At 53.4% G+C, this 20,629-nt stretch overlaps 8 protein-coding genes across 8 annotated transcripts; 5 read left to right on the forward strand and 3 right to left on the reverse strand.

Moving 5' to 3' along the window:
• Positions 1 to 1,287: 1,287 nt before the first annotated feature.
• K452DRAFT_238379 (uncharacterized protein) lies at positions 1,288 to 3,847 on the reverse strand (the record flags this gene model as incomplete). Its single annotated transcript, XM_033537654.1, has 2 exons — positions 1,288 to 2,885; positions 2,932 to 3,847. 2 exons carry the CDS (start codon positions 3,845 to 3,847, stop codon positions 1,288 to 1,290), a joined length of 2,514 nt encoding a protein of 837 aa, XP_033391658.1.
• Positions 3,848 to 5,366: 1,519 nt separating this feature from the next.
• On the forward strand, positions 5,367 to 5,715 carry K452DRAFT_292798 (uncharacterized protein). Its single transcript, XM_033541445.1, has 2 exons — positions 5,367 to 5,478; positions 5,535 to 5,715. Exons 1-2 carry the CDS (start codon positions 5,396 to 5,398, stop codon positions 5,665 to 5,667), a joined length of 216 nt encoding a protein of 71 aa, XP_033391659.1. The 5' UTR covers positions 5,367 to 5,395; the 3' UTR covers positions 5,668 to 5,715.
• A 2,533-nt stretch (positions 5,716 to 8,248) lies between these two features.
• On the forward strand, positions 8,249 to 11,270 carry K452DRAFT_238375 (uncharacterized protein; the record flags this gene model as incomplete). The annotated part of the gene is made up of 4 exons (XM_033537653.1): positions 8,249 to 8,552; positions 8,603 to 8,678; positions 8,727 to 8,809; positions 8,860 to 11,270. 4 exons carry the CDS (start codon positions 8,249 to 8,251, stop codon positions 11,268 to 11,270), a joined length of 2,874 nt encoding a protein of 957 aa, XP_033391660.1.
• Positions 11,271 to 11,374: 104 nt separating this feature from the next.
• Positions 11,375 to 11,856, forward strand: K452DRAFT_150324 (uncharacterized protein). The gene has a single exon (XM_033535528.1). The coding sequence runs from the start codon at positions 11,479 to 11,481 to the stop codon at positions 11,740 to 11,742; it is 264 nt and encodes an 87-aa protein (XP_033391661.1). The 5' UTR covers positions 11,375 to 11,478; the 3' UTR covers positions 11,743 to 11,856.
• Positions 11,857 to 12,074: 218 nt separating this feature from the next.
• Positions 12,075 to 14,408, reverse strand: K452DRAFT_303153 (uncharacterized protein; the record flags this gene model as incomplete). The annotated part of the gene is made up of 2 exons (XM_033542690.1): positions 12,075 to 14,058; positions 14,113 to 14,408. 2 exons carry the CDS (start codon positions 14,406 to 14,408, stop codon positions 12,075 to 12,077), a joined length of 2,280 nt encoding a protein of 759 aa, XP_033391662.1.
• A 2,178-nt stretch (positions 14,409 to 16,586) lies between these two features.
• On the forward strand, positions 16,587 to 17,356 carry K452DRAFT_292803 (uncharacterized protein). Its single transcript, XM_033541446.1, has one exon. It carries the CDS (start codon positions 16,652 to 16,654, stop codon positions 17,072 to 17,074), a length of 423 nt encoding a protein of 140 aa, XP_033391663.1. The 5' UTR covers positions 16,587 to 16,651; the 3' UTR covers positions 17,075 to 17,356.
• Positions 17,357 to 18,130: 774 nt separating this feature from the next.
• On the forward strand, positions 18,131 to 18,379 carry K452DRAFT_238415 (uncharacterized protein; the record flags this gene model as incomplete). The annotated part of the gene is made up of 2 exons (XM_033537656.1): positions 18,131 to 18,151; positions 18,206 to 18,379. The coding sequence occupies 2 exons, from the start codon at positions 18,131 to 18,133 to the stop codon at positions 18,377 to 18,379; spliced, it is 195 nt and encodes a 64-aa protein (XP_033391664.1).
• An 814-nt stretch (positions 18,380 to 19,193) lies between these two features.
• On the reverse strand, positions 19,194 to 20,202 carry K452DRAFT_303155 (uncharacterized protein; the record flags this gene model as incomplete). The annotated part of the gene is made up of 2 exons (XM_033542691.1): positions 19,194 to 19,447; positions 19,521 to 20,202. 2 exons carry the CDS (start codon positions 20,200 to 20,202, stop codon positions 19,194 to 19,196), a joined length of 936 nt encoding a protein of 311 aa, XP_033391665.1.
• Between the last annotated feature and the right edge of the window lie 427 nt (positions 20,203 to 20,629).

Raw genomic sequence — 20,629 nt, forward strand, 5'->3', positions numbered from 1 at the left:
GCTTTGCTTTGGGTTTTCTTGCTGTTTCTGCTTCTGCGGTTTTGATAGGGTTCTGCGTTCTGCGTGATGCGTTATTTGGCTATTAAACCTTTTTTCGTGGTCTCTTTCTGTCCTTTTCTCTTTGGTCCTCTTTACTTTGCTTGCTTTGCTTGGTCGTCTTTTCTGTGTGTGGATGTGCAGTGGCGTGGGGGAGGAGTGGTGGTGGTGGTGGTGATGAGGTTTGAGCGTGCGTGCGTGCGTGCGTGCTTATTTGTGTGTTACGTTGTATACTATGCTGTGTTGTATCAATAGAGTTATTGGTTGATTGATTGATTGATTGATGGAGAGGCGGTATGCCTGTCTGGTATTGTTTGATTGCTTGTGTTTGCTGGGTTTTTGTGTACTGTGTGTGTATGTGCTTGTTGGAATGTGGTGTGGTGAGGGTGTGAGTGGTGGGGTGTGGTGGGGTAGGTTGAGGGTGGGGTAAGTAGGTGAGGATGGATGGGGTTGGCTTGGGGCAAGACTGAAGAATGTGGGTTACCTAGGTGGTATGCTGTTTGCTACTACTGCTGTTGTATAGGCTGGGTTGGTGTTGAGGTACGGGTAGAAGTGTGAGTGAGTGAGTGTTCCTCCTCTTTCTTCTCATATATCTTGCCTGATGACAATCGCTTGCATGCTTACTCGTCGCTTCGATATACTATATGCACGTTGCGGTATAATAACGTCCGTTACCGCGAACCGAGATCTACCGTCTAGCGAGACAGGGGATAATACAAGCAGTCCCTATAGAGTACTCCTTATCTAGCTTATAGCCCGAGTCCTAAGTATGGATGTAAAGGTCTTAGAGTATATACAGACTCTATACATCGTAGCTGAGTCTCTTCTTCTCCTCCGTACAAGTATCACCATCTCGCTTCCCGGTGAATCTCGTTTCATGGTGACGGACGTTACACACTGACTACGCATGCCTTGACATTACGTATCAAATAGCTGGATAGCTAAAACACTTTAAACCAATCGGCCAGCTAGCTAACTAGACAGACAGCCAGCCAGCGCCGCCATATTATACCTATATACCATTAAGACAGCAAGGTAGGGCTCGATAAACGAAACCAAGAAAAAGTAGATACTGTATGTGCGTCTGGAGCATCAATAGCCTCCAGACCACTCGAGAGCCATCTAGATATCAACAACGAAACAGAAACAAACAGGCCAGCCTAGCTGATTCAAGTCCGGGTATACACAGAAATACGTGAAGAACCAACTCCCAAAACCCTCCCTCTCATCCTCACCCCCGAGTCTACCTACTCAAATAGCATAATTCTCCGCATGCAAATAAATCTCATCTCTGCCCTCATCACGCCAAACGTCCTTCTGCAGCCCCGCTACCGCCTCAGCAACATCAATGCGCATGCCCGGCGGCCCACACACAAAGACGGCGGTGCGGCGCCCAAACTCGCGGCTGAACTGCCGCAGCATGTACGCGATCTGCGGGCGGCCGTACTCGGTGCTCCAGCCGTCCTTCTTCTTGACCGCGGCGGGCAGGAACGCGAAGCGCATCAGGTTCTTCTGGAACTCGGTCGGCGTCGACGGGAAGCCGAAGTCGAAGGCCGCTTGCGTGGCCGGCTGCGTCACGGACGTGTCGAGCGCCCCGCTGCCCGCCGCTACCGCTTGCTGGATGTCGATGCTGAGGTTGCGCGTGCGTCGCTTTTCGCCTGCGTGCGTGGGCGTGGGTTGCGCGAGCTGCGTTTCTGAGGATGCGGTTGCGGTCGATGCTGTTGATGTTGGCCGGCTGCTGCTGCTGTTGTGGTTGTTGGCGTTGCCCCGTCCCCCGATCGGCAGCATGTGCGCCTGCGGCAGCGCGCTGATGCCGTCTTCGTTCTCGCGGCGGAGCTCCTTCTCGCGCTCCGGATCGCCCTGCGCCTCGTCATTGATGAGGGCCGAGTGCCGCTTCGTCCACGACAACCCGGACAGCCGCTTATCCGCAATGTCCTGGAAGGCGTCGTTGACGCGGTCGTGGAAGAACATGCTGACGGGCCGCGTCGGCGTCTGCGCGCTGACGATCTGGCCCGTCCGTGGCAGCCGCTTCGCTGCCGTGATGAAGAACTGGAACTGCACCGTGTCCGGCGGCGCAAACTCCCGGCAGATGCGCAGCTCTTCTTTAAACCACTCCATTGTTTCTGGTCGCTTGCATGCCCACACTACTTGCACGCTCTTCGTCACTGCTTTGCCGTCTCGCATCCGTTTTACCAGGTCAAGCAGCTGGCTGACGAGGGCTGTTACGCCGCTACCGCCTGCAATGAGTACGACGTGGTCGAAGGCTTCCAGCCGTCTTTGCATGCCTCCGTAAGGTCCGTCGATGAACGCGCGGTAGGTATGCCACGGCCCATGTTCAATGGCGCTCTTAAGGACCTTTTGAGTGAATCCGCGGAACGGGCGGAACACGAGCACCATATCCCGGTATTCCGGGCCGTATGCGGACGGGAAGTCATCGCTGCACAGCGACGCTATCGTGAAAGGGTGGTTCTCGAAAACGGAGATGCCCGGCATCCGCAGGTACACATACTGGCCGGGTCTCCATTTCGTCTGTGTCGGGATGGTGACTTTGATGGCGTTCTCCGGGAGGATCGTCACTGCCGCCTCGTCTCCAATCAGCCAGGACATGCGCCTGGGATTCGTCCAGTTCAGGTAGAAGAGGCGGATGATGTAGGAAGCTACCCATATCGCCACAGTCGCGTATAGGTAATGCCACGACGTAAGGAAGTTGCGGCAATGCCAAAAGAGCATTGCCAGGTACACAATCGAGACTGGTACGTGAACTGACACAAACAGTTCGTACATCCAACTCCGAATCTGAGGCAGGGAGTGGATACAAAGGAATAACAATGGCACAATGGCGGCAATTCCTGTACATGTTAGCAGTTTACAATGGTATTTCGTCTTTCAACGTACCTGTGCCGTAAGGATAAAAATTATCTCCCCGGAGGAGTACGTAGAAAACCTCCAGTCCCCCATCTTCCCAGATGGGCGTAATACAAAATGGGATCGTATGTATCAGGCTGAGGAATAGCATCAGATAAGCACCCCAACGGTGCAGCACGTTTAGCCGCTCGTGCCCGATCCCCGTCATGAGCGAGATGAGGTTCGCCTTCATACTTAGCGCAATGATCCATGGCATGAGCGACACGGCGAGCATGCCAGAACGTATCGCGAGAGGTGGCGAGCCAAATCGAATACTATCCCAGTATAGCGGTTGCGGGATAAAACAATATAGCGTTACGAAAACCAAGGCGGCCAGAACGACGCATACTATTCCGAGCGACGGAAAGACTATCGGTCTCCAGCCCTTGCGGAGCTCGTACTGAGGCAGAGGATGGTAGAACAGAAAGCGGAACACCGCAATCAGGTTGTTCAATGGCCCAAAAGAGGAAACGGACGATTGAACCGGCGCAGGTTGTGGTAACGGCCCATTGCGTGGGAAAAACTTTTTGGTTGACTTGTCAGTATCCAAAACTGACAACTCATAATCCGTGTTGGGTGATGATGTCTTTGACGATTTCAGTACCTCTTCCTGGTGGAGCGCGGTCCGGATCTTGTCCGTGAAAAAGTGGTAGGCGCGCAAACATGATGACAAGACCAGCAATATGATACAAAAGTAGACCATGCCCAGCGCATATTTCCCACTTTCTTTCCAGGGATCCACCGTGTTTGCTTCTATCAGTCCCGCTGGACTCGTGCTGTTCAAAGGTATGTCGATACGCTTGGTCAAAGCGGACGCCGTATCCGTAAACTCCCGGCCTATGAAAACGGCTGCAGCGTCTACCGCCGCGCTGGTCCTCCTCGCGAGAAATTCCGGGAGGACAGGCATGATTGGTGGCCGCTCTGTGTAGTCGGAGTGGCGTAATTATATCGTGAAATATCGAAGGAAATGTTGGATTACAGCGTGCATGCGGTCGCAAGAGGCCGCAGATTCGAGTCTGACATGGGCGCAAATATGGCAATGGAAGTTCGGAAGGTCGAGCGGTGTGGAACCGTGGCGACGGCTCCAAACGTCGTGAAGCGTGCGGGAGTGGTACAAGTTGGGTGTTTCTTGGGTCCGCTATGCGCGTGGGGCAAAGCGGGCGCTGCGAGGGGTATTAGGTAGAACGAGCGACTGGAAGGTTTCACGCGGCCGCGTAATTGCTGAAGAGGTCACCAGCGCATCGTCGTCTGCGGTGATACAACATATCTCGACAATAGGCGTCCACTGGGCCGTCCCGTTGCATTTAATGGTCCTTGTGGAAAGCGGAGACTGCAAGGGTCCACCTGCCGGGCTCCCCTAGTCATCGCTTCGCCTCGCACATGGCCAGCCCATGCGATTGGCTCGTGATGTGATGAGAACATCTGGAGCACGCCTCGGCCGTGAACTGCGCCGGCAAGCCATCGACGGGAGCCGGCTCTGTGCTTCCCCACTATGGGCCGTAGCACACGTATCGACGCTGGCCGTGCGTTGTTGGGTGGCGATCGTGCCGCCATGCCTCGTAGAAGTATCCTGTCGTGCCCAGAAAGCTCGCTCGCCTTGGTCCTGAGACTTGAGGAAGCACCAACACAACGTCAAGTCGTCGTCTGCTCGCTGGTGTTAGTCACACGCTCATCAGACGAAGTGATGAGAGAAAATCAAAATGACTCGAATTTACAAAGAAGATCCGGTCCGTGAGCCTCCGTGCCAAGAGGCATCGTGTTCAATCAGCGTGCAGACCGTGGCCATGCTTAAGAAGAGCACGCTCTGGAGCCCGGCCGGCGGTGGCCATTTGACATGCAACTGGCGGCGATTGGGCAGTGGGGCACAGGCTGGAAATCCCATCGGGACCTGCATAACCCGCGTGGACTTTGCAAAATTGCAAAGGTGGAGATGTGATGGGGGACAAGGAGGGACGTCTAATGATTTGTTGAAAATAAGCGCCGGATTCCTAAATGTAGTTAGCTGCCGATCCGGCCAAGCTGCAAACCTTCGACGCCCACGCAACCTGCTTCCACGCCACGCTCTCTCTTACGGAGTACAGACTCGCCTCATTCGGCCTCGGCCGAGCATTGACGGAGATGGTTAAGTATTTCGGCCTCTCTCGTCGTCGTCTACTTACCGAAGAGTCAACTTCGCCGGCCAGGCGAGCAGCCGTGAGGCAAAGTCCGAAGCGCCTGGCTGAATAGCCACACTCCAATATTGTCTTTCTACTGGTATTGGCAAAGACTCTTCTTCCGAATCTCCGCAAGCTCCGACAAGAGACTCCACAGAAGAACATGACGTTGTCGATCTGGAGACGTCGTTCGGTCCATGGATTGGCAATACGATACCCCTTTTGCTAGCACTGTCGCTTTCAATGGACCGGCACAGCCCCAGAAGCTGAGGTGGAATCGACAAGCAAAATGTACTTCAGTTATGCGCAAGCTCCTGACTCCATCATGCTCACCGCACGTTCTTGTGTGGCATGATGAAACTCGCGTTCGTTCAGTTCCCTACCGCTGACATTGTCAGGCTGTCAGCCAATAGTTACTATGTTGAGAACCCGGTCTCATACTTTTGGAACCCACCTCTGCACTGCTGAGTCTGTTAGCGCCGCCAACTACGTGTCCCAGCAGCTATTTTGTGTTGCACATCTAGTAATTGTGATCTCGATCCTACACCTAATAAAATCGCTCTCGAGGCTTTAGCATTTTCATTGAAATAGCTGGATTGTTGCGGGTAAGATGCAATATCGGTTGCAATGCTTTGTAAATAAGACTTAGGCTATGCCACAAGGATTAACATCCGTCACCGTGAAGCGAGAGGGTGATACGTGTACGGAGTAGAAGAAGAGACCCGGTTACGGTGTGTAGAGGCCCTATACGGAAGAGAAGAATACTGGTTAGAATACGTAGAGCCTCTATGTACTCTAAGATCTTTTTACCTATACCTAGGACTCGGGATAGAAGCTAGGTAAGGAGTACTCTGTGGGGACTGCTTATATCGTCATCTGTCTCGCTATAGGGTGGATCTCGGTTCGCGGTGACGGACGTTAGTTATGGAAATGATTTTCGACTACTTCTTGATGCTCTTGTGAGTACTAAACAGAGATATATAAGAGTGTTCGTACCCGTCTGACCTATAAAAAGCATGTTATTATCTATCTTGTGAACTATCGTTGTAACAGGTGTATGTGTATACATCGATGATGGAGGATTGCTCTTATATAGTTAAGGCTGTTAAAAAGTTTAAGCTGGTCAGCAAATTCGATCTTTTATCAGTATACCGCTATATTCTGCGTGCCCGTGGGTACACCTCTACTAGTCTAAAAAGGTTAGCTTTGTAACTAGTCAGGATATCGGACTGTGTTGTAGAAAGGCCCGGGATGCTTTTCCCACCTCTTAACTACATGCCGAATAAAATCTAATATACCTATAGATTATTTCTGAGATGGCTATAAACCTAGCGCCTACTATGTTAAGGTGAAAAGATACTGTATCTAGCAAGATATGAAGGCAGGAATATCCACAATTACAAAGGTAGTCATCAGGGTATTAAAATAGAAAATCGAAGGATATAAAAGCACTCACGAAGATATAAAGATGTAAAATATTTAAGGGTATAAAGTAAATCATATATTCTTACAGTAGTATTATCCTGTGGGATGTTCAAATCACCCGGGGCCTTATAAAACAATCGCTTCATATGGTTATGACCTATGTGTTTTGGAAATTAGTGTCAGACCAATGATACGATGGGATAAGCTTGTCTTACTTCGACGTGATGCCAGCGTAGTTACTGGGAAATATGAAAGATGGAAGGACAAGATGTAACCAAGACAACGTTGCAAAAACTAGCGTAGATCTTGGATGTGAAGATTCGCAGAAGTAGAACTGAATCGAAATTCAATCAAGAGATTGAATATTTTTATGAATATTTCCACGACCTCCTGTCTACACCCAGAGCCCAGGCTTGCAGCTAGATGAGAAGCTATCTCAAAACGCGTTGGTGTCTTGGTGAAGGTGGCTCAGACATGCTTGTGGCGTTGTCGAAATCAAGCTCGGGGCAACTCAATAAACTTTCATTCCTCAGGAGTAATCAAGTTTGCTGAGAGAAGTTTAAAGATTGTGGGGATATCAAAGTGCCGAATCATTGGCCCGTTTGGATTTGCATCATCGTCCGAGGTGTATGGGCTGAACCCGGAATAAGTTTTGTGACACCTCAGCCTCGACAAACCTCTCTAGGCATCAGCTGCATCGCTTTCGCTCGGATTTGGTGTTAACGACATCAACTAGATCCACCACGCGGAAGGATTTTCTGTGGGGGTTTCACGGTTTCGGTGGAGGTTTGGAGCCCCACAATGAGTTAGGCGCCATCTCCAGACTCCAGTTGCTTGATCTTGCGTTCTCCCCGGCCCAGCCTGCCGGTGGCAGGTAGGTGGTGGCTGAGAGTCTAAAAGGAGGCTCTTCCAGAGTGACGGAACCGTTGTGCGCTTGAGAAACAGGAAAGTTGCGTCGTGGCGCAAGACATGACGTACGCGACAGAGCGGCCATCATCGGCGATTTTGTCGGCTGGTGTGTAGTAGTTTGTCTAGAGTACTTGAGCTTGAGGATAGGGGGGTCAGCCGATGAAATTTGTTCACTATGGATTGTCGTCATGTTCGAGTGGCTGGCGGGCGTGGCGGGAGGCTCACAACCAAAGAACGCATCTGGCGTAGTCGATTCGGCCACGTACGAGTAGGGTTAACAGAGTGGTCAGGGATCGATCTCCGCCCTTCCCGTTCCCGAATCGGGGTTTCTTCGCGCGCGTGCCATAGGGTCTAGAGTGGAGTGTTTCTGGGCACTGGCAGTCCCTGACCTTTTCAGCCGACCCTTGGCGCCCGCCACCAGCTGCGCATCCGTGCCTTCTTCCGTCACCTTATACAACCAACTCTTTGCCTCCGCGCTTCTGTTTTCCCTTGCCTTTTTACCGCTTCTCGCCGCTGTGAATATCCCACTGCATGTCCACCATACCAGCATCTTCCGCCCACTGAGGCACCTTTGTCTATACGAGGACCGAGCGCCCGCATACCAATACGAACAAAGAAATCCCCGCACTTTCAGAATAGACAGACAGACATAGGATTCTTCTTCCTTAGACATCCACTCGTTCACCCCGGCCGTCGCGTCGCTGTCCGATTCCGCTCGTTCTCACGCGTCCTCTCTCGCGTCACCCCATCAGCTCTGCCCTGTCTTCCCTCAACTGCCACCTTGATGAGAACACCTTGACGCCTCCTCCCAATCATTTACCATGGTGCAGAATACACTGCGGTCGGCCCTCATGTGGCTCTTTGCTTTCATGGCCCTTTTCCGCCTATCATACGCGCAGACTACCGTCAACGGAGTGAGATACGTCAAGGGCACCGATTCCGACGGCAAGTCAATCCTGTTGCGAGACAACCGCAAGCCATCGCTATACACTGGCAACTTTGGCGACTGCATGGGCGACAGCAGCATCAACGTCACTCGTTTCGACGCGGCATACTACAAGGACAACATGACGGTGCAATTCCACTTAGCCGGGAACACAGCTGTGGTTAATGAAGACCTTATGAGTGAGTGGCGCCGCGCGTCGTGTTTTGTACAGGTCCCTGATTGTTGGCAGTGTACATCGCCGTTTATGCTTATGGCGAGAGCCAGTTTCAACTGGTTTTCAATCCCTGCAGCGCCAACATAGCAAGGTAGAACTATTCCCAATGCCGGCACCACTAGATGCTAACGAGCCTTAGTCTTTGCCCTATGAAAGCCGGGGTCCCCATAGAAGCAAATGGCATTATCCCAATTGCGCCAAGCGACGTCGCAAACATTCCATGTGAGTGCCTCACTGGTGCTAATCAAGGGTTCAGCTCTAATGTACAATAGCTATCGCGCTCAGTATTCCGGATTTTGAGGGGCAAGCTATCCTCAGAATATTCGCAAACTCCACTCGGCAAATGATTGGATGCTACTCAGCCGTGATCACTAATGGAGCTACATTTTCTCACCCGACTGCAGTGGGCATTATCTTCGGAGTATTCACCGTCGTTGCCGTCATTGCTTCTTTTGCTACCGCCATTTATGGAGCAGATCTACCGACCATGCGAACACATTACGCCCACTCGGTATCCATCTTGGTTGTCTTTGCCGTCTTCCAACATATCTTCTTCACCGGCGCTCTGTCGATGAACTGGCCGAGCGTGCTTGTTGCATTTTGGAGCAACTACGCCTGGACTGGCGGCATGATTTATAGTAAGAGTATGCAAAATTCTATTAACAACTTCATTGGATCCAACAAGGGCAACACGAGTGCGGTTGGAGCAGCCAGTGCAGGAGCTGACGATAAGAACGTCGGCGGCGGGTACGACATCTCAAAAATCTACCGGAGGTCCATGCCCAACTCCTGGGAGCCAGATTTGCGGACTTTGCGTTCGCGCGCCTTGGAATCGGTCATCGCTAAGCGCGAACTCACCAACAGCTCCGATGGCTTTTCCTGGTATGGAGAACCAGTCAAGCCTGGCTTACCTTTGCCAGGAAACTACTCCGGATTTGCTGGTACCCTGGGTCAAGAAAACATCCCAGTCTCCAACGCCTTTATGACTGGCTTCCTCTGGTTTTTGATACTTTTGGTAATTATAGCTGGCGCCGTTGTGATATTCAAGTGGACTCTGGAAGGCATGAGCCGCACCAAACTCATCAAGCAAGATCGACTTGCTTACTTCAGAGCGCATTGGCTTGGATACACGGGGCTGGCCATCCTCCGGACGCTTTTCATTGGCTTTTTCAGTATGATTTTCCTCTCAATGTTCCAATTCACCTGGGACGGCGCAAAGGGCGTGCTGGCCATCGCCGCGATCGTGTTCATCATATTCTTTTGCGGGATGTTTGGAGTGGCTGGCTACGCCTGTTACTACCGCCTGAGATTTGGTAACCACGTTTCGGAGCCGGACCGTATCAATCTCGAAAGGAGTAGAGTTCTCGGATGCATACCTTGGTATCATTTCTCTCGCGCAAGCAACAACCAGGACGACACGGAAAAGGTCTATGCCGGATCAATTCCTTTCTGGCGCATCAGCCATGTGGACTCTGAGAACCGAAAGACTATCCATGAAGACGAGGACTACATCAAGAAGTTCGGCTGGCTGGCGTCGCGCTTCCGGCGCACGCGGTGGTGGTTCTTTGCGCTGTGGCTCGTCTATGAGTTCGTCCGGGCCTGTTTCTACGCCGGCGCTTCTGGTCACCCCAAGACGCAGGTTTTCGGCCTGCTCGTGGTCGAGATCATTGCCTTCATCGCGATCATTGTGATCCGCCCATTCGAGGCTCAGCGGCTGAACGCGCTGGTGGTGTACTTGCTTGGTTTCAGCAAAGTCTCCACGGTCGCCTTGTCCGCGGCATTCGATGTCCGCTTTAACACCGGTCGCATCATCACTGCCGCCATTGGCATTGTTGTGGTGGTCATTCAGGGCATTCTGACCATCTTCCTGCTCATTGCCATCGCCGTCGGCGCCGTGTCAAGTTACATGTCCATAATGCGGCATCGCGAAGACTTCCGGCCGCGCCGCTGGGCCGACTGGCGCGAACGGTACTACAGGCACATGGAGCGCACGGAGAAGGACGTGCCGCGGGAGCCCAAGCCAGCTCCGGAGCCCGTCGAAGAGCCCCAGGAGCCCAGAGAACCGTACTTTGCCGTGTCCACGGTGCGGCGCGTCCCCAAAATCGAGGACGAAGACCAAGTCTTCCTCTCCGACATTGGCGACCCACTCGCGTCCGCAAACTCCCTCTCAGGCAAGGGCAAGGGCCCAGCCGCCGACGGCCAAGCCATAGGAGGCACCCGCGTCCGCTCCACCAGCGTCAACAGCCGCATGTCGTACACGAGCCTGCCGCGGGGCGCCCGCGTCCACCGCGCCAGCTGGAGCTCGCGCGACTTCCGCGACTATGCGGAGGGCAACGACAACCGCCGGCGCACCGTCAGCTCGTCGGCGGGGCTGGTGTCATCGCCCTCGGAGTCGGCGCGCAATAGCGGCATGGACTTTTACACGGCCAGCAATTCGCGGCAGGGCAGCGCGGCGAACTTGCACAGGATGATGGTGGGCGGCCAGGAGACGCCTGGCAGTATCAGCCGCGTGGGCAGCCCGTCGACGTCGTCGAGGCCCGAGAGCCCGCTTGTGGTGAGCCGGGCGGCTAGTCCTCCGGTGGTGGAGGGCGAGTCGTTGTCGTCGCATCCGACCGCTGCAGCCCCTATGGGGAATCTGAACGAGGAGGTTGAGCGCGGGCGCGCGGCGACGGCGCATCAATAAATGGAGAAGAAGAAAAAAAAGAAAAAGACCAAAAATCACGGACATGAACGAGTTCCGACAATGACGAAAGTGACGATGGAAACGACGACGGGACTGATTGACTGGGTGGGATAGGGACCAGCCAGCACAGCACGGTAATAGGCGCGGAGGAGTTTTGTTCTTCTTTTCTTTTCTTCTTCCTTTTTTTCTTTTCTCCAACATTTGCAAGATGTGCGCACAGCTAGCTCTTTTTTGCGCATTGATGAGCGAGCAGCAGCGATGCCAGCCAACAGGGGGTTGGGGAGGGGAGGGGGCAGGATGGGAGAAGGCTAGCATACCCACATACCTAAGGTTTATTGACTTTGGGCTTTGGGGGGCTGGGGTCGCGTTACTTACATATCGCTTGCGTTTGTTGCAGTGGGCATTTTCGAGGAGCGTTGGGGCAGACGGCTGCATTGCTTCACAGCACAGCACAACACAGGCACTTATATAAGCGCAAACATAAATATACTTCACCAAGACCATGGAATGGATGGAATAATGGACTTCCGTCACCGTCAAACAAGGAATTGACTCTCCCACGGCGTAGAAAACGGAAATCTAGTTACGATAATCGAGGTAGCCTGTCTGTGTGCACTCTAAGACCCTTTTCGCTCGTACTCCATGGACTACTTGTATCCTTCCCTGTCGTGTCGCTGGACTGTTCATCTCGCTTGAAGGTGACAACAACCGTAAAACGGAAAGCACACGACATAACTGACAAAAGCTCTTTCTTCTTCCTTCCTTCCTAGGTATACTATACTACACGTAGACAGCCCCGCCTCATCAGCGCCTACTATTCTTAATGGCATCCCTACGGCGCATCTTCTCGACCGTGCGCACCAACGCATTCTTAATATCGCCCTTCTTGAAAGTCTCGAGATCATAATAGTTGGGCGCAATGTCCAGCAGCCATTCTGGCTTCACCGCCGTCACATTGCGGATGTAGTTCTTGGTCGTCAGCACAAACTCGTTGTACACGACCCACTCGCTGTCCTGGCCCAGCACCGTCGACGGGTGCAGCAGCACGTTCTGATCGTCCTTGACCGTCAGGTACATCTTGCCCGTGCCGTCGCGCTTGGCCACCTGCATGAAGAAGCCCGCTACCAGCGCCCGCCGTATGTTCTCGTAGTACTTCTTGTCCTCGAACGGCGTCGACATCAGCTCTAGCTCCTCGCGCTCCATTATGCGCTTGAGCTGCAGGCGCACATTGTCGGCCTGCTGCAATGCCCGGTACGACACAAAGTGGTCGTGGCACCACTGCTTCGGGTTGTCTTGCGCATCGGGCGATTTGAAGGCATGGTAGACGTTGAGCATGGTCAGGTGGTCACCATCCGGGTGTGCAAAGAGATCCTTCATCTCGTCGGCCTGTTTCCTTGCGCTCGCTGGGCGGACGAAGATCTGAGGAACGGAGAGAAGGGCAACGAGAGAAAGGATTTCGTTTGAGCAGTAAAACTCGGGAGACGAGATGAGCATGACGGCCAGCGCCGGGTCGAGAGGGAAATCGGAGGCCAGCTTGCCGAGAGCGGTAAGCTCACCCTCGTCGTCTAAGCAGGCAAGGTAGTTCAACTCCTCCAGAGCACGCATGAGCGTCTCAGGCGCGGGAGGGTCCATGAGATCGAAGTGTACGAGATCCTCGACACCAAGCTTCTTCAACTCAAGCACCGTAGCTGACAAGTTGGAACGAAGAATCTCAGGGTAAGTCTGCTCAATGAGCTCCTTCTTGAAGGCTGACTCAGTGTACAAACGGAAGCACTTTCCGGGCCTGGTACGACCGGCACGACCAGCGCGCTGCTGAGCAGAGGCCTTGGAAATGGGAGAAACGAGCAGGGACTCGACACGGATTCTGGGGTTGTAGACCTTTTGTTTGCTGAAGCCGGGGTCAACGACGTAGACGATACCGTCAATGGTAAGAGAAGTTTCGGCAATGTTGGTGGAAACAATGACCTTGCGTCCCGGGCGACCGCCGGGGCGAAGCGGAGGAGGCGCCTGCTCAAAGATCTTCTGCTGCTGGTGAGGAGGCAGGGTACCGTACAGCGGGTAAACCCTCAAAGGACCCGCATCGGCTTCGCGCATCAGCTCGTCGGCCTCGAGTTTGATCTTCCTGCACGCGTCCTCGATTTCCTCTTCACCCGTCAAGAACAGCAAGATATCTCCCTCGGGTTCGCTGGCGTGAATTTGCAGGACTGTACGGAGAGCAGCCTCGACGTAATCCCGTTCCGGCTCGGGGGTGTAGAAGATCTCGACGGGGTGGGTACGACCAGGGACGGCCAACAGAGGAGCCTCGTTGAAGTACTTTTGGAACTTTGCCGCATCCAGAGTGGCAGACATGATGACGATCTTGAGGTCGGGTCTGCGCAGAGCCACCTCCTTCAACAAGCCCATCAGAATATCCGTAGCCAAGGTACGCTCGTGAGCCTCGTCCAGAATGATGGTGCTGTAGCGACTAAGGTTGTGGTCGTTCATGGCCTCGCGCAGAAGCATACCGTCGGTCATGTACTTGAGAATGGTCTGGGGCGACGTCTTGTCCTCAAAACGGATGCTATAACCGACCTCCGCTCCCAGGTTGACATCCATCTCGTCAGCGACACGAGCAGCAACGGACATGGCGGCGACACGACGAGGCTGGGTACAAGCGACCATCTTTCCCGCGCTCTGGGGTAAGTCATCGAAGAGGACGAATTGGGGAATCTGCGTCGTTTTACCGGAACCCGTCTCACCGACGAAGACGAGGATTTGCGTCTGCTGGAACAACTGAAGGAATTCGTCTCTGCGATCAATTAGTACCTATTTCACGGGCTGGAGTCCAGGCGCGCGTGCTCACCTCTGGGCGTGGACGGGCAGGTCGCGCCTCGTCTTCAGAATGTTGAAGTACTTCTGCGACAACGGGGCGCCGGTGAAAGGGTTGTTGGGGCCATCCTCAGCCTTCGCGGCATCCTTTGCGGTCGACTTGTGGCGAGTGATGTGCGACAGGCCGCTGTTCTTGGAGGCGTAACCGTTGGAGCCCTCGTCGGCGTACATGTGGGCGAGGTAAGGGTTGTTCTTGGGGTCCATGTCTGCCGCGGAGGTTTTTTGGCGCTTGGCGCGTGAGTCGCCACTGTCAGGCCTGCGTTCAGCCATCGTAGGAAGGGAGGATGTGGTGATGCGGTCGAGAGGGCGGCAGGCAGATGAAATCGCCGACACTTTTCTGCCAACCTAGTCCCACCGCCTAGCGTTCGGCGGGTTCATTTGCCGACACGGCTAACCCAATTGGGAAATGCTACTAGGTACCTATGCACCTATGGTAAACTCTTACTTTATTACCTCTATCTGTTCCTCCTTCTCTCTCCATCACGTCTTCTGCTCAGAACGCACACACGCGGTGGATATGGCGGCGACAGTGGCGGCTCCTCCAAGAGAGTGAGGAGATAGGCGAAAGCCATCTCCCCCCGGCTGCGGCTAATATGCCGTAGTCACGATACCTGGATATGAGTGCGCTCAGAGTGCGGTTTGTATCCCTTCGCATGTCGCCGGCCACTGTCTTACAGGCTGCCAAGACGGCTTTCCTAGTTATATAAAGTCTTTCACCGGGAACCGAGATCCACAGCTTAGCAAGACAGGAGACGATATAAACAGTCCCTACAGAGTACACCTTGCCTAGATCCTAGCCCGAGTCCGAGGTATGGATGCAATGGTTCTGCTCCATGCAAGTATCGCAAGTAAGTATAGGCTCTAACGGCGCTAGCAGGGGAGGGGGGTCGCGAATTCAAAACCCGTAATGGAATATGTTGATTTCATTTTCCTTTCGTTTGTCTTTCTTGTTTGTACTTGTTTATCTTTCTTGTCTGTTCTGTTTCTACTTGCCTATATTTCTTGTCTATATTTCCTTTCGTAGTAATCTGTGTTTCTTGTATTTGTTGTCTGTATTCTTGTTCATATTTTTTGTATTTCTTGTTTGTACTTGTCTATATTTCTTCTCAAAACGACCATTGTTTGGTGGTTACTTCAAGCGGTGGGTAGGGAATTTGGTATCACGCCCCCTATCACTCCCAGACCGACTTCGATTTTTATCTTGTCGACAACAACTCTGGTCGCCAAGAGTTTCAATCATCGGACGCATCACCAAAGCACCAGCTACTCCGAATCACTTCTGACTTCAACAACCAGTTTCCAATCCTCGGCGCGCATCATCAAAGCATTACCTAGTTCCACACATCTACGCATTTTGCTCTCAACTACGACCAAGTCACTTCTGACTTTGACTATTATCTTCACTCGAAACCACAACCAATACACCAAGAACAAGAAACCTCTACGTTAGATACCCGTCCCACTCATCATTATACGCAACACACTTTTGGCTTTAGTTATCCGCCTTGCTTCCAATCACAACAAAACATGTCGCCGGGCCAATCCAGCACCTTACTGTAAGTCCTGTCAATGTAACCTCTTAACTACAGCCTTAATATTACTTACTTCAAATACTAGTTTCGCTAGTATCTACAATAAGGATATTTCCGGGCCTAACCAGCACCTCACTGCTACCTCCAGTTAGCCGTTTGTAGCAGACCTACGACTCACAAACTTTTGATGCTGGCTTCGGCCGGACGTATTTCAATTTTGCAGTCAAACCTGCTCGGTAATCCGCCACTGGCAGTGTCAAAGCTAGCCGTCACTCACCACCATAGCTCTACCTGTCGAAGGTGCTTTGCGCATCATGCAGAAAGCATCACTATACTAATAGGTAAACCGCTACTGAAATGAAGAGTAGCGTTTTAACTAGTCGTAATTTGGGACGAGAATGCTTGGTTGCTCTGGTGCTTAGAGACAGATAACCCGTGGGATGAATCTTCATGTATGCTGCCGTCCTTAAGTGGATACTTGGTGGAAATTTTTGCTATTGTAATTAGCAAATTTCTGTTGAATTCGCTCTGGTTCATCGAGACGCTCTTGATTGGAGTCGTAAGGAATTTGGATGTTATCTCTAAGACTTCTTCGTTGCACAAGAGGCTGATACCGGAGAGGTGTCGGTTGTTTGAGCCGAACGGTTGGTGGTCAGAAGTGTAGTGCGAAAGAGTCCTGTTTTTGACAGAAGGGTGGGCATACCAAGGCCGAGTAGTGACCTTGTTGAGGAAATGAGTACACTAAAGTCGAATAGTATGTTCGATGGAGATATTGAGAGCCTGAACCGACTTTTTGAAGCGTTCGACGGTGTTGTCCTGTGAGTTTGTGGTAAGGACGGAGGACCAGAACCTACAGAGTAATCGTGAGGCAGCCTGTAGAGTCGTCCGAGGCTTTTGGAAGATTGCTATCTTGAGCCTTTCTCTCTGTCTCTCAAAGGTTGTTGCAGCCAAGTTTTTTCCTAAGTCTCCCTCTTTTCACCGATGGTTGCTGAGCCTTCTTCGTCTCTTGACATACTGTGCCGAGTTCTATTTGCCAAGTTCCCATCCACCAATTCCCCAACCGCAAAGTTTTCTTCGCCGAGCCTCTTCTTTTTTTTTATTTTTATTTTTTATGCAGACGACACGGGCGTCATCATATCGTGGCTACGGCATGGTACAGCTAGGGAAGATCTATATCCTCCTAAGGGATTACGGCGCTCTCTTAGGGGGACCACCATCGCCGCCGTGCTTTCTCTTACCTTTATGGCGGCCGTTTTGTCCTATGCCAGGCAGTCGTGGCAGTGTGGCAGTCTAGAACTTTCAGGCCGCGGAGCGCAAGCGCAAGGCGCGCATCAAAGCGTTGAATTTCCGGGCCGTTTGCGTGGCACACACTTTACAAGAAGCCATGGCCCCATGACGGCATAACAGGCATCGGAGCGCCGCATCCGCTGCAGATTGATGATTATTGCGCAAGCAACGGAAGGGAAAAAAGAAGGGGAAAGAAAAAGGAGATCTTCGGCTTCGCGGGCACGGCGGGTCATCTTTGACGCAAATGCGCAGTGCGAGCAGGGTTATGGTGGCGTTAGTCAGCGGGTAGCGGATCAAATGATGTTATGGCCAGCGATGTGCGACAGGGATTAGAGGCGTGTGAGACGTCATTCTGGTGTATGCCGTGCACTGCAATCTTGTCCTACTCCTGCTGTTACAGGAGGGAGATGTGGCGTAGGTAGGTATGCAGATACGAGAGGTGAGTGGTGTACAGCACCAGCGATCCGACTCAAAATTGGCTTTGGCGTTATAACGCGAGAAATGTTGTAAGCAATTAAAGGCTCTGAGTATGCGAAAGGCTATGCAAACCTTGGCCGGATATACCGATAAACGCCCTTTCTTTTAACGGTCGCAAGCTACCTACCGATGAGCCAAACCGTTGTATGCAGATATTCGATATTGGATACATGATGCAAGCAGCTGGAGATAGAGTCACCGCCACACCTGACGACATTGGGCGCGGAGCGTTGGAGCGGTTGGCCCAGTAAACAAGCTCAACCAACACGCGCGGTCCCGAAGGCGAGCAGCAGCATCTGCTTTGGGCATTTTTGGCGCCGCTCGACACCGCGTTGGGCAAGGGAGCCGTGTCCAGGCGCGGCGCTAGCGGGGGGTCTGGTTATGCCAAGTTTTGGATCAGGAATCAGGATTCCTTGTGATTTGTTGTCGTAAAATTGTGGCTAGTGATTTCACTGTACTTGGGCGAGGGAGGGAGGAAAAGTGGTAATCCGTACTACGTCATGCGTTAAAGAGCAAAGCAGGGCTGCGAGAGGACATAATATAAACCTAGCTTCCTGCCTGCTTTGTTCCAACATTCCAGCACTTGATACCCCAACAACAACCACATCCACTACAACTCATCCATCCAGCACCACTTCTCTCGCTGGCAAGAACAATACCCACCACTCAACAACAACTCCAAAGAAACTCATCACAATGGGCGCCGTAGTGTCCTGCGTACGTCCCCCACCCCCACTCTTCTTCTAGCCTTCGCGCTAACCCCCACACCAGATCAAGTCCGTCTTCCAAGCGATCGGCGCGGCTCTCATGGCCGTCGTCAACGGCATCGCTGGCATCCTGAAGGCCATCCTGAACGGCATCGTCGCCGTCTTCGACATCATTGTCGGCTGCCTGACCTGCAACCGCGCCGGCAGCCGTCGTCGCAGAGTCACTAGTCATGTATAATCATGAGGTGCGGGGAAACGGGGGGCTGACTGCGCTGCCACTGCCTTCGAACATGCACTCCGATTCCTTCGCCAACCGGTCGCCATTTTTGTTCGTGGAAGACTACCTTGTCCTCCTTGGACACGGCACATGACGCCCGCCTCGCACCTCTAAGCTTTGCGACTCGACGACCTCGATCGAGTTACTCTACATCGGTCTTTCGACCACCTTCTCAAAACCCACCCTTTTTCACCAACCAACCCACCGACATGTATGACTTATAGTCAATTCTCTTAGCGACAACGATACGATACCAACGTCACTCGGATGAAGGAGGAAGAGAAACGGATGGATGATGAGACGATGGACGGAAGAAAGGCCTCTTTTCTGATACCCTCAATACCCCCTTTTCTTTTCTTTCGTCGTCGTGCGAATCGGCATCAAGCATGGTCTTGTACGTGCGGCTTTTTGTTTGTTTAGTTGAGCGGTTTGCTGCTTTTTGCGAGCTTCGTAGCATCATACCTACGCTAGAGCTGCTTTAATGGTTACGAGTGTTTATGACTTATTCTGGTCGAATTGGGTGATGTGATAGTGATGTTCTTGACGTGAGTTTGCTACATGCTCATATAAATGGGTTAACTTTTGAATTAAAGGTGGTTGACATGCTCTCAGCACTACTCACCGTATGGATATAAACAACATTATCTTCCCCTCCGCGTAGTATACATGCTCTTCCCGAGCAACGTCTCCAGGTTTTCTCCCGGCGCGTCTCTATGAAGTAGACCACTCATCTCATGCCATTTTGCATGCCACAGCACAAGCAGCCTCCCCATCTCTACCGCCTCACCACCGCCTTAGCCTTGACGCACACCTTCCCGCCCACCGTCTCCAGCGTCCCCGTCATCTCCTCCTCCTCAGCCGCAAGCGCACCAGCCCCCCGCTTCTGCTTCTTCGTCATGTCCTTCTGCGGCGGCAGCCCCGTGCCCGGCTCCAACTGCGGCGCGGGCGCCGTGCGCAAGACGTAGAAATTGGACGAGAGGGTCGGGGCCAGGTACGTCAGGGTCAGGTTGATCGTGTCAATGGGGTTTTCTGCACACGTACACACAGCAGTCATTAGCACACACGCGCGACCCAAAGAAGAAGGGAGATAGGTATAACGTACCACCAGCCTTGCCGCCGCCGCCGTGCTCACCAACAGCGTCCTTAAACCCCTCGACGAACATCGTAGCAATAAACCCGCCATGCGCCACCCCCGGCCACCCGGTCACGCCCCCACCCAGCCAAAACACCAGCACCGCCTCCCCCGAACGGGGGTTCCACCACCGTCGCCACGGCCCCAGCCCGCGCATCCCAGCCAACGTGCCGTGCACATAGCCCTCTGCTCCCTTGGCCCCTTCAGCACCAGCACCAGCACCGCTACTACTGCTGGAGCCAACCTCGCGCCACACACCCTCGCCCTCGCTGCCCTCCTCGTCGTCGCTGCCACCCCGCGCAAGCCGCCGCACCACCGGCAGCGCGTCCAGGTCCCGCTCCAGCGACGCCCGCAGCGCGGCGTCCATGTCTGAGCCCGTGGGCGGGAGGGGCGGCGGCGCCAGCGTCACGCGCACGAGGTGCCCGGCTGCGAGGCCGAGGGCGAGGAACACCGTCGCGGTTATGTAGGGTCGGAGGGAGCGGCGGGCGCGGGGGGGCGGCGGTGCTGCTGCTGCGGGCGTGCTTGCTGTTGCTGTTGTTGGGGAGGCGTGACGCTGGGGGTGGTAATGGTGGTGGGGGAGGCGGTGGAGGGGTCGGGTAAGGGGCGCGGGCGCGGGGCGCGCGAGGCGATGGAGGGGCGGGAGCGGTGGCATTGTTGTTGGTTGCTTGGCTGGCTGGTTGGTTTACGTGGGGATTGGAGGGAAGAGATTCTGGGTTGAGCGCGTCGGCGTCGGCGCGTTTGTGGGTTTGCGCGTAAGGCTGAGTGCTGCGTGTTCCAGCCAGTGTGGGGACGGGTGCGGTGCGTGCGCCTGACGCACTTCAGCTTCTCATCCCTGGTCAGTGGGCAATGGTCACTGGTCACTGTCAACCGGGCTCCGACAGGAGAGAGTCAACCACGGAATCGATTATACAGTACATGCAGCAGCGCGCGAAATTCATACAAAACGCATCCCTCGTCTTCCACGATACCCACACCCACAACCCAACCAGCACCCTCCAAAGAGACTTGCTATCCTCCCCCTCACTTCTTCCCCATAACCTTATCCAACCCACCCACCAACTTATCCGCCATGCCCAACC

Source organism: Aplosporella prunicola (genome assembly GCF_010093885.1).
Source record: "Aplosporella prunicola CBS 121167 unplaced genomic scaffold K452scaffold_69, whole genome shotgun sequence".
Classification (NCBI taxonomy): domain Eukaryota; kingdom Fungi; phylum Ascomycota; class Dothideomycetes; order Botryosphaeriales; family Aplosporellaceae; genus Aplosporella; species Aplosporella prunicola.